The sequence below is a fragment of the Notothenia coriiceps genome, unplaced genomic scaffold, assembly GCF_000735185.1.
Source record: "Notothenia coriiceps isolate Sejong01 unplaced genomic scaffold, NC01 NC01_scaffold00005560, whole genome shotgun sequence".
NCBI lineage: Eukaryota > Metazoa > Chordata > Actinopteri > Perciformes > Nototheniidae > Notothenia > Notothenia coriiceps.
The window spans coordinates 124176-135802 of NW_011338261.1; the positions used below are offsets into that span (position 1 = coordinate 124176).

General features: G+C 43.6%; 2 protein-coding genes across 4 annotated transcripts; one reads left to right on the forward strand and one right to left on the reverse strand.

The window, feature by feature from the left end:
* The first annotated feature begins 348 nt into the window (after window positions 1-348).
* On the forward strand, window positions 349-7568 carry LOC104942994 (liprin-alpha-4-like). 3 transcript variants are annotated; one of them, XM_010768312.1, is made up of 9 exons: window positions 351-490; window positions 834-872; window positions 2049-2224; window positions 2414-2511; window positions 3280-3455; window positions 4503-4571; window positions 4656-4842; window positions 4971-5068; window positions 6032-7568. In XM_010768312.1, exons 1-8 carry the CDS (start codon window positions 389-391, stop codon window positions 5027-5029), a joined length of 906 nt encoding a protein of 301 aa, XP_010766614.1. In that variant the 5' UTR covers window positions 351-388; the 3' UTR covers window positions 5030-5068; window positions 6032-7568. The 3 variants fall into 3 exon arrangements, with proteins under 3 accessions (XP_010766616.1, XP_010766614.1, XP_010766615.1); XM_010768313.1 differs by having other exon boundaries at window positions 352-490; window positions 834-860; XM_010768314.1 differs by lacking the exon at window positions 4971-5068 and having other exon boundaries at window positions 349-490.
* An 828-nt stretch (window positions 7569-8396) lies between these two features.
* myog (myogenin) lies at window positions 8397-10761 on the reverse strand. The gene is made up of 3 exons (XM_010768315.1): window positions 10039-10761; window positions 9341-9437; window positions 8397-9245 (listed from the first exon to the last, which is right to left on the reverse strand). The coding sequence occupies exons 1-3, from the start codon at window positions 10570-10572 to the stop codon at window positions 9127-9129; spliced, it is 750 nt and encodes a 249-aa protein (XP_010766617.1). The 5' UTR covers window positions 10573-10761; the 3' UTR covers window positions 8397-9126.
* Between the last annotated feature and the right edge of the window lie 866 nt (window positions 10762-11627).

Below are 11627 nucleotides of genomic sequence, written 5' to 3' on the forward strand. Positions count from 1 at the left end.
AAAGTGCCACATATAGCTACAAGCTACCTGCCTGAAATACACTCCCTCCCTTGGCATCACTCAACACAATGTTTGTCTGTCTGTGTGTGTGTGTGTGTGTGTGTGTGTGTGTGTGTGTGTGTGTGTGTGTGTGTGTGTGCGTGTGTGTGTGCGTGTGTGCGTGTGTGTGTGTGTGTGTGTGTGTGTCTGTGGGTGTGTGTGCACATGGGGGACGGTTTGTGTGAAAATACACACTTGCTTTTGTACGCATGTGTGTGTGTGTGTGTGTGTGTGTGTGTGTGTGTCTGTCTGTGTGCGTGCGTGCGTGCGCGTGCGTGTGTGTGTGTCTGTGGGTGTGTGCGCACATGGGGGACGGTTTGTGTGAAAATACACACTTGCTTTTGTACGCATGTGTGTGTTCGGGTGTGTGTTTTCGTCCTCTGAGCAGTCCTCCGGAAATGTGTGGGTGACTCATGAAGAGATGGAGAACCTGGCTTCCTCCACTAAAGCGGTCAGTACCATCTGGGTGCTCCCCTCCCATCCCCCCCATACAACACTCTCTCACCCTCACACTGTCCCCACCGTGACACACATGTCATCTCCCAGAAGACCCCTTTATATACACACAATATCACACACTAACGCATTATTGTGCTCGTACTGGTATTTGTATGTGGTCGTCGGATTTAACTGTTATAACCGATTACTTAATGATATGAGTTTTGGAGATGTGCAATAAAGGTTAACTGCAGTTTGTGTGTGGGTGTATTTCCTGAATGTGCAATACGTGTATCTTTAGTTATCCCCTCTCTCTCTCTGAACTTGTTATTGTCTCTAACCACGCTGCCACTCAGGACAATGAGGAGGGCAGCTGGGCACAGGTGAGGTCGCTGGTATGCTAACATCTATCTCCACACATTCTACACACACACACACACACACACACACACACACACACACACACACACACGCACACACAGAGATACACTCAAATGTGTTATTTAAATAAGAGAGTGCCGCCAACTCAGTCAATATTAGGCTCTGCACACAGCAAAGTGGAAACAGAGGCAGCAGAGGAGACAAATTCTTGGTCGGAAACCAAAATAGTTTTAATGTTGGCCAAATTCTGTTTATCTTAGTCATTATGTTTTTTTCAGTGAACTGAGCCTTTAATCAAGACTGATCACTTTGTTTGATAGAGACACATTGCAATCTTTCTACATTTTGGCAGTTGCGTGTTTTATCTGTGTTAAAAAACCCTACGTAGTCACTTTACCTCACACAGACATTTCCTACCTGATAAGAGCTATTTTCAGGGCAGCAAATGTGTACAAACTGTGCTTAATAAACTTGAAATGTAATATATGTACACACATTTGAACAAACTGTGCTTGATCAACTTTAAAACAAATCTGTGCAGTGAGAAAGGTCATTGGCTTATATTAAATGCTTTGTATCCATTTTCACAGCGCACATGTTGACCTTGACAATGAAACAGAAGCAACTAAATGGCATTAAGCCGTCATTCATTTCATTGATTTAAGCCGTGTCTTCCTATTCTGACACGGCTAAATGTCGTCTGTGAAACGGTCCTATTGGTGCATAGAGTTATGTGGTCACTTCCAACATAAATCTGAACAGAGGTCCAATGAGAGGGAATGACTGAAAGCATTAGCGGCTGTGCAAGGCCTTTAAAATGATGAGGTGCTCATGTTTTAATGTCCTATCCAGTAGTGATAATGTTCTGTTAAAAACAAAGAAAACCCCAAGGAAATGTATGTCAATAGTGCTGAAAAAAAAGTGTATACCAGGGCCCTTGACCTGCAACACCAAAATAGAAAGTGTTTCCAATGTTATAATTCACACCTGTGCTTTTCCTGTCAAAGCTTTTCTAAAGCAATGGCTCTGTTACCACTTAAGTAGCTTTTAGCATCAAAGCATATTGTTTTCTTTACATACAACAGTCCCACATCCATATACGTATTTACAATACATGTATATATGACAGAGAGTAGTCTCTCTTCTCCTGTTTCACAAACGAGTAACATTATGTCCTCCTCTCCCTGTAGACTCTGGCATATGGCGACATGAATCATGAGTGGATAGGGAATGAATGGCTGCCCAGCCTCGGCCTCCCTCAGTACCGCTCCTACTTCATGGAGTGTCTAGTTGACGCACGCATGCTGGACCACCTGACCAAGAAGGACCTTAGGAGCCACCTCAAGATGGTGGACAGCTTCCATAGGTCTGTAGCTGAGCAGCCGTTTGATCAGCTTCCCTTTCATCTGCTAACTGGACACATTAGAAATGGAGATGAGAAGGCTAATGATGTGCTTGTGCTTTTTCTATGTTTGTGTGTGAGCTTGTTTGCTCCTTCATGTTTGTGTGTATTTCTATGTTCGTGTGTGTGTGTGTGTGTGTGTGTATATACCAGGGCTAGTCTGCAGTATGGGATTATGTGCTTGAAGAGACTCAATTATGACAGGAAAGAACTGGATCGCCGGAGAGAGGACAGCCAACACGAGATGAAAGGTACACTTTACAAACACACTGTTACAAACAGTGACAAAAATGCAAGCAGACACACTTATACAAATTCAAACACAGTGCAAAGGATTGCAAACATCCACAGTCTCATCGGGCCAGAGTACCACCTAGTGGTTTGGCCTGATATTGTCCATTTGGCCTAAGCATTGAAACAGCTGCACCTCATACTGTCAAAACGCCAGCTGAAGCAAGCCTACAATCTTATGATCCAAAGCTCCACATACCAAGAGTGGTCCACACACACACACACGCACGCACACACACACACACACACACACACACACACACACACACACACACAACACACACACACACACACACACACACACACACACACACACACACACACACACACGCACACGCACACGCACACACAAACACTTAGATCTATCTAGCGCTCTTGCCCTTTTGACCTTGAGTTCTGTTCATGAACTTGACTCAGCTGTCATTTAAAATCAAAGTCCTGCCCTGTTTACGCACACACACATAGACACACACACAGCGACACAGACATGCACAAACACCGCCTGTTCCAACTTGGAAAGCTGGATGACAGCTGTGCTTTAAATGAACAAAGGGAGTGTGCCAGTGAGTTGACACTATGTGGACATGAACATTATCTCGTTATGTCTCTCTCTCTCTTTCTAGCTCCTTTACTCTAATAGAATTTGCTCTGATTTGCTGATAATAATGTGTGCTGACATTGTATAAGCATTATTATACCTTGAGTATTTGCCCCTCTCTTTTCTTTAGATGTGTTGGTGTGGACCAATGAGCAGGTGATCCATTGGGTCCTGTCCATTGGTTTGAGGGAGTATAACGGCAACCTTTTGGAGAGCGGCATCCACGGAGCTCTCCTCTCTCTGGACGAGACCTTTGACTACAGCAGCCTCGCACTCATCCTGCAGATCCCTATGCAGAACACACAGGTGGTTATACAGGAACACTGTTGACACTCAACATGCAGTTAGAAAGTGATTCAAAAATCATTTGAAATGTTTAAGAAATATACCAATATGATAAATAGTTACATTTCAATGACAATAGACAGCTGTAATGATTTGTGTAGTCCCATAAGAAAGTTAGCATTGCCCAGGTTCCTTGACAATAAAGTCAGTTGGATTTTTTAGCAATTATATTTTTGATAATAGTAGAAAATAATCTCTGTGGGGGACAAGAGTTTATGAATCACATATTCTTTTTAACAGGATAATCTTCACCAATGATTTTTTTTTTTTTTAAGCGTAATTGCACCAGAATTGTCTACTAACCACCACTAAGCTAAAAGAAGACTTGTTTTAAGCGCAATGAAGTTTAGTAGTCTCATCAAACACTTATCAAGACCCACTTTTAAATCAAAAAATGTAAAGATGGGGTTGTTTTAAGACATATTTTATTTCATAGAACAAAATGTTTGTGTTAACCTCTGACATTATTTCAGGCTACTAACCAAAAAGGCCTCTTGACTTAGAGATGGAAGTGCAAAACTGCTTACTCAATCCTGGTCTTTGATTTAGCACTCTTTACCCTGCTTCCCACTCAACACTTTTCATTCCCAGGACTGTAACCTTATGGCTGGCCTTTTGGGCTTTCTGCAACCAGTCCATCTTCCAACAGTCACAGTTGTTTTTATGAGATTGGTTGATTTATTTTTTGGTGACTCAGATTGTGTGCAGTCAGCATTTCTTCTCAGTGCTGGCCTCATGCTGCCAACTCTTACTTCAGCCTTAGATTCTGTATCAGTCGTTCTCTGATAAAGAGGCCTCAGTTGTTTTCAATCGCTGTCAAAGGCTTCAGATTACCTGCCCAGAGGTTTCATACTGATCAACTAAAAACATGAAGGTACTTCTGATCGATTGAGGTATTTCAAGAGCTTTCATTGACATTTTGCCATTAGCTCATGCTCATTACTGACCCTCTTTGATACGCTTACAGCGTCTCTGTGTTTCATTGAGGTTGTGTGTGCTGTTTTTCAGGCACGGCAGGTACTGGAGAGGGAGTTCAACAACCTGTTAGCCTTGGGGACCGACCGTCGACTAGAGGAGGTGACCTCTCAAGCTGCTGCTTTGATCAAATATTGTTGAAAAAGGTTGGAATGCTTGACCTTGCCTTTCTCACTTTCCCTGTAGAGTGGGGATGACAAGTCTTTTCGACGCTCTCCATCGTGGCGCAAGAGGTTTCGGGCGCGTGAGGGAGGGGTGGGGATGGGCATGATGGCGGGCTCCATGGAAACGCTGCCTGCTGGCTTCCACATGCCGTCGATGTCCATGCCGCCCTCTGTGAACTTGATGACCAAGAAACAGCTCCAGTCTGAAGGTGTGTTACAATACTAACAGCTCCTCTACCTCATTTATTTTGCTATGTTGTGCTTCTTTGTGCCTGTTCTGACTGACTAACTGCATGCTGGTTCCTCTGTCCACCTCTCTGTGCCACGTCTGCTCAAGCTCCACCACCGGCCTCACCGAGACTCGACCCCTCGGCCGTGCGGACCTACTCATGCTAACTTCTGTCTGCTTACTAACAGGAGCGCTAGTGCTAACAGGTAAGCTAACAAAACAGTTCCTCAAACTGCTAAACGTGCAGGTTAATATGCTTTTAACCAGCATTGTCCAGCGGTGTGGCATGACGCAGGAACACTAACTTTACTGACGCAGGCTTGTGTACTGATTTTTGATGATTAAATATGTGAGTTTTTGCCTCTTATCGAATCCTCAATTTACACACAATCATGATTTTACAGGATATAGGTTTGTTCAAAGTCTATAAACGGTAATTCTGAATTACTGCTCAGCACTGGTGTTCATCTCAGAAATTCCACTATACATTAGAATGTGCAGTGTTTTTATTGTTACATAGTATTAAAGATGGGGTAGGTAAGTTTGAGAAACCGGCTCGAGATACACTTTTTGTTATATTCTATGGAATGCTCTTAACATCTCGATAGCAATGAATATCTGAAGTGCTTTGACAAAAAATCTATAATAAAATGTAATCTGTGGAAGCCGTAGTACTGTAAAAAGCACGACCAATCATGTGCGCGTTCGTGTGTGTTGGAGGAGGGGCTCTGTAAGGAAGTGGCAGATTTTTCAAATTCTAGCGCACTCGAGCTGGTTTCTCCAAAATTACCTACCCCACCTTTAAAGCTGCAATGATTAGTTTATCTATCGATTCCTAATAACTAATAATCATTAATAATGTATCTTTCAAGTAAAAATCAAGGGGAAGAAGTTAGGATTGGTCTCAAAAAGCTCTGTTGCTTCTCAAACTAAATTAATCAAGAACATATTTGGCATATTAATCAAATTGATGAAAGGATTTTTATTATGTCTTTAATAACTGCGCAAAACCTTATATTGATTGCTGCTATACAATTTATTGAATTATATATATAAGCAATGTAATTAAGATTTCCAATCTTACTATAAAGGGTCAAAGCAAACATTACACCTTTCTCTCACGTTCTTTCATTCCTTCTTACTGTCCTTGTCTTTTTTTCTCTATCCAGTGCATTCTCATTACCTATATGGACACATGCTTGCGGCCTTTTGAGAGTGATATGCCAAATCTGGAGAGGGAGTCCCGGGTGCCACTGGGGAAGGGTCTTCACCCCTCTTGTCGCCCGGCCTCGCCTCCCATCTTTCACCTCTCACCTCTCCTTCGGACACGTGCAATACAGAGGCCAACTCTGACCTTTGAACTCTTGAGAGTGCTCATTGGCTGCGCTCGCTGCTGTAAAGGAGACTCGTCCCTGTCTCTCCCAGTTTACCCCAGTGCTCCCAGTAGCCTTGTTGTTGTGGTGTTGTGCTCCTGCTCCCCTGGTGTCAGCTGTGGGTTCTTGTCCTGGTTCTAATCTCTCAACATGGCCAAGTCCAAACCAATCTTCCAGTGTCATCGCCTCAAAGGCAAAACAAAAGTTGGTTAGTGTAAAAAGAAAATATATAAAAGAAAGCTGATAAGCTATTGATTTGGACTTGGGAATGATGAATACTTGTATAAATGGCAGATCCCACTGCACATTGCCCCTCTACCGGTTATGCAAGGTATTACTCATTTATCGTCTATGTACATAAAATGGATGACTTATGTTTTTTATAGAAATATTATATATATATATTGGAAATATATATGGAAAATAATATATATAATTGCTGTATGAAACCCAATGCCCTGTATTCGATAGTGACTGTTCTCTTTCTCTTCCTCTTTCTTTCTCTCCGTGTCGGACCTTTGTGTGTCTTTTGCTGTAAGTGTGTGAATCGTTAGTGGGAGGGTCTCACTAAAGAGGGGGTGTGTTTCTACAAGGACTCTTCACAGGTTCATGGGTCCAATTCCAGACTTTTCTCTCTTTGCCTCTTCTTCTCCTGTTCTTTCCTTTTCCCTCCTCCTCCTCCTCTTTTGACACTATGTAGCTGTTACCTCTCCTCTTTTCGCCTCTCTCGCCTTCAGTATGACACTATGTAGCCTAGAATAGAGAGAATCCTTTAATATGAAGAGTGTGTGTGTATGTGTGAGTGGGCAAATAAGTCTCTCTATCGGAGACTTTAAGAGAAATTGTGTGTGAAAGGCCGACCCCAGCCATGTGACCATGACTTTTCTCTGTGGATGGGTAGTGTGAACACTGTAGCTCCTCTCTGTTGGTTCCTTACTTTCTCTCAAATCAAACTGTAAACTGCTGCTCAACATCAGCCAATGACAAACACGTAAAACTGCTCAACGTGACGGACTCCTCTAATCCCGTCCCGTCACCTCCCCATTTAGTTGCCATGGAGACGTGCCAGTGAGCAGTCAGTACTCTCGGCTGACCAACTCCTCATCCAATGAGAACACAGCATATGAACCAGTGAACAGCTGGATGGGTGTACAATCTTTTATTTATTTTTATTTTAGAGTTTTTTCAAGGTGTCTAAAAGGTGTAATGTGCTATGTGGCAGCTATGAGTACTGTGTCTTTATTCCAGGTGTGAAACAATGCTGACAAATCAAGATTTTATTATTTGGCTATTTAAAAAAGTGAACTGTATTTATGACACTATATAGACATAAGTAAAGCTGTTTTTTAAATATCTTGGTTGTTGTTTTCTTTCTATCCCGCTGGTGACAGACTAAAGTTACAATCTCCAAGATCTTCTTTCTTTCTACTTGGTGGCACCTAAAGCAATAAGCACCATTTTCTTAACACCTGTCATGCAGCCTGTTTAAGACTGGACTCATTTCAAACCTTTATTTACCCAGGTGTATCCCATTGAGATCATTGATCTCTTTTTCAAGGGAGACCTGCTCAAGAAAGTTCCACATGAAACATAAAAACATAAACAGAACACCAAAAAGGACATCATACAGCATCATTACAGGGATTACAATTTACATAACTATCCACATGAGCAGGTACCAACAGTTTCCGATTGAGTAGCATCCAACCGAGCTTTAAAAACATTTAGTGGCACCAGATTGCTCAAACTTTTACGCCCTTCAAATTTACGGACACATACCTTTTTTACCCCACTGAATCAGGGGGACACTTTTAATTGTTTTTGAAGCCTTGTAATTTTTTGTGATCACCCTTTTTTTGTTTGGCCTTAGTAACCTTCAAAACCAGTGCGGCTTCAAACACGAGGGAGATAAAGAGCGAGTCTGTTGCTATGGCTCCGCAAACCAAAACCTGGCAGACCGACCACAGCCAGGTGATTGAAAACGGTCACTAACCGCTTATAATTTCTGGGAATGTCACCACAATCATCCAAGGGCTTTCATGAGTGAGCCATGGGCTTGAACACCATTGTGCTACTACCTCTTTTGGCGATAGAGGTGACTCAACAGATCTTTTTTGTAATTAAAACCTCTGATATTATGACCTTAGGAAAGTGACAAATATTGTATTCAAAACAGTCTTTATTGCAAGAATTGGACAGGAAAATATCCCTTTTCAGAACATCTACAAATACACAACAATCTTAGTTATAAAAGTCAAAAATAAGTTAGCAAAAAATAAAATGGCAAAACCACTCTGTAGAAAAAGGGAACGTATTTACATCACTAGCATTCATAACCAGTTTAAATTAAGCAGATCTTGGTCAAAACTGCCATGGTACATATTGGCCCCACAAATAAACTCATGGTTTTTTTAAGCATAACACACACAAAAAGAATGAAAGATCAGGGAAAGATTTCGAAAAGAGGAAAGACTTAAATTAAGTAAGGAGAAAACTAGGCTTTATCACTCCTCTGCGACTGTATCATGCTGAAGGTAAGCCTGACAGAGTTACTCTAGTAACTAGTTGTTGGGTTCATGCAGTAAAGTCCTTGAATCTCTAGTTAGACTAAGCTCCCGCGGCTCTGGTAGACAGGTCTGGACCGCCGGATAAGTCAGGGAATAAAGGGAATACGGCCTCATTGAGAAAAGAAGGAATTCAGTTTGGCTTGCAGACCCATCGATCAGCAGAGTAACAATTAAAAATATATATTTAAAAGTTTTAGCATAAGACACTTAGATCAATAGAGCTGGAAAATAAATTAAATTGAACCGGTTATCAGTTTGATTTGCCAATTATCTTTTTTTGTCAGTAGCTCTATGTGCACCTATGGGTCCGCAGTGTTGGAGGGTCTACTTTGAAAGTTCCACAGAAAAGGCCACCGATGAACCTGCTGCAGTGATGCTCTCCACAATGGAGTTCAGGGCGCGCATGTTCCCCTGCTCCGGAGAGTCAGCGGCACTCAGGAGATCTGAAAAAAAACAACCCGGTCACACTTTTAGTATCTGAGACAAGATGGATCTGTTTGTTCTGTGTAATGAGAGTGTGTGTGTGAACAGGACTCACCCTCGCTGCTGTAGCTCTGCGTGCACTGCTCTGGAGTGCTGCTCCACTCGGGGCTGCTGCAGCAGGTGCTGCCTGAACTGGGCTCACTCGACGACACCTGTGACCATGGAGATGCACACACAGAAGTTGCTGTCAGTCACTGTGTGTTATGACACGACACACCCCGCCCCAGACAAGCACTACGATGCAATACCACACACACACACACACGCCTCAAGAGGTAAATGTAAATAATGACTTTTATGTGCTGATATATACAGCAGAGGATAAAAGAGATCCAACCATTAGCATCTCTCTTTTCAGTTTGGTATTATTATCTCCTTTAACCTTCAAAAAAGTGAACATATACTACAGTGTGACACATATCAACTGGATGATAATCTTAAAAATGTTAAATTAATGCAACATGATGACAGGAAGTGTATCTGTTTGTACTATGGCTGAACACATACATGGAAATATCCCACAAAGTCTCAAAACATATCCACAGTGATCAACTCTGATTGAGGCAGTCTCACAACAGCCAACTTTTTTCCCAATATATATCTATGTGCTGTATCTCTTCATCTAAATGTAATCCTAGTATCTTGTGCCTCTTCGTGTATTTTGCCAATTTGTTCTTTCTGTTTTCATTTTGGCTCCCATCTCATTCGTGAACATGACTTTCTGCTTCATCCTCCTTCCTCTGGTGTACTCACTCTAGGCAGGGTGGGGCTGGGTCGGTAGTGCAGTCCCTGCTGTCCTGTCTCAGTGTCCTGCTGGTTGAGTGAAGACACAAGCGCCTGCAGCCTCTCGATGTACTGGATGGCGCTCCGCAGGATCTCCACCTTGGGCAGCCTCTGGTTTGGGTTCATCAGGGTGCTCCTCTTCAGAGCCTCAAAGGCCTCGTTCACCTTCTTCAGGCGCCTCTTCTCCCTCATTGTGGCCGCTCTCCGACGGTCCATGGTAACCGTCTTCCTTTTGCACAGCTTACAGGCCCAAGGCAGGCACTGACCCGGGCAGTGGGGCTCGGAGTGAGGGGACATGCTGTCTGGAGAGGCTTTGTCCTCTGTTCCTGTCACCCCAACTCCAACACCCCCAGACAGACTCCCACACATGCCCATCATGGAGTTCCTATCCTGGTAGGAAGATTGGTCGTACCCCCCAGGCAGGCGAGAGGGGAAGTAGCTGTCCCCTCCCTCGTAGAAGCGCTGGTCGGGGTAGAAGTAAGGGTTGGTCTCAAAAAGCTCCATGCTGGACAACGCTGTGGTCTGAAAGGGGACAAAGATTCCTGCTTCCCCTTGGACTGCTCTACGCTACGTGGTGTTTGGTTCTGAGCCTGGAGAGTGTGTGTCGGGTGTACGTGTGTGCGCCTGTCTTCTTCCTGGCCTGAGTTTGTGATGAGTAGAAGACGTGTGGAGAACAACTGGTGTGGAGCAACTGTAGGCTGGCATTTAAACCCCTCTGCCTGCTGCAGGATCACAGGGTTAAATTTAGCACGAGCCCCCAGAAACCTGACACGACGTTTAGCTGTTGCTGCACATCTACACTTCACATCTTTGTTGGGCCCTGCTCTCTAGGGCTTTAGGGCCCGGGTGTGCGCGTATGCGCCCTTGTGTAGGTTTGTGCACTCGTGTGTGTCTTAAGAGGCCAGGATATGATCAAGTTGCCGTGGAAATGGGAGAGATAACCTGGGATCAAAGACGACCGTCTTAATGAGCTAATCCCAGACTCGCGTCTCCCTCCATGACACCATGCATAAAGTCCCCTGGCATGGGGGTAGAGGAGGGGGAAGTGGGGACAGTCTGGAGACAGCTGTCACTTCTACTAGGAGCCAATGATAAGCAATGACAACAAGTTGTTGGGCTCCTAGTTGTAGATGTAAAGGAAGTGATGCCAAAGTTGTTGTTTACTCTAAGCTTGGTCCCAGATAAACATTTATTGTGGTTGAAGGTTCAGAGATATGTCCTAAATCGATACTAAAGATGGAAAAGCTTATTTGCCATGAACACTCTCGCCATAATTGGGCATTTGTTTTTATGGAACCACATTCATATCTTCTGACTTTCCTCCGAAGATGATTGCACAGGGTGATGCAAGTGACCTTCGGGAAAATACTGGACTCGCGTTCAGACAGGCTTGTGCAGGAATGGACGGAGTATAGTCAGCCACAGTCATTCTAGAAACGAGTTGACACTGGGTACCATTACTCTCAGAAAGCGAGGGACAATAATCAGACGAGCACGCAGAGGTATGGCCTTCGTTGTCCTGACCTCTTTCAGTTAGCGGTGTTAGCCTAGCCACCGGG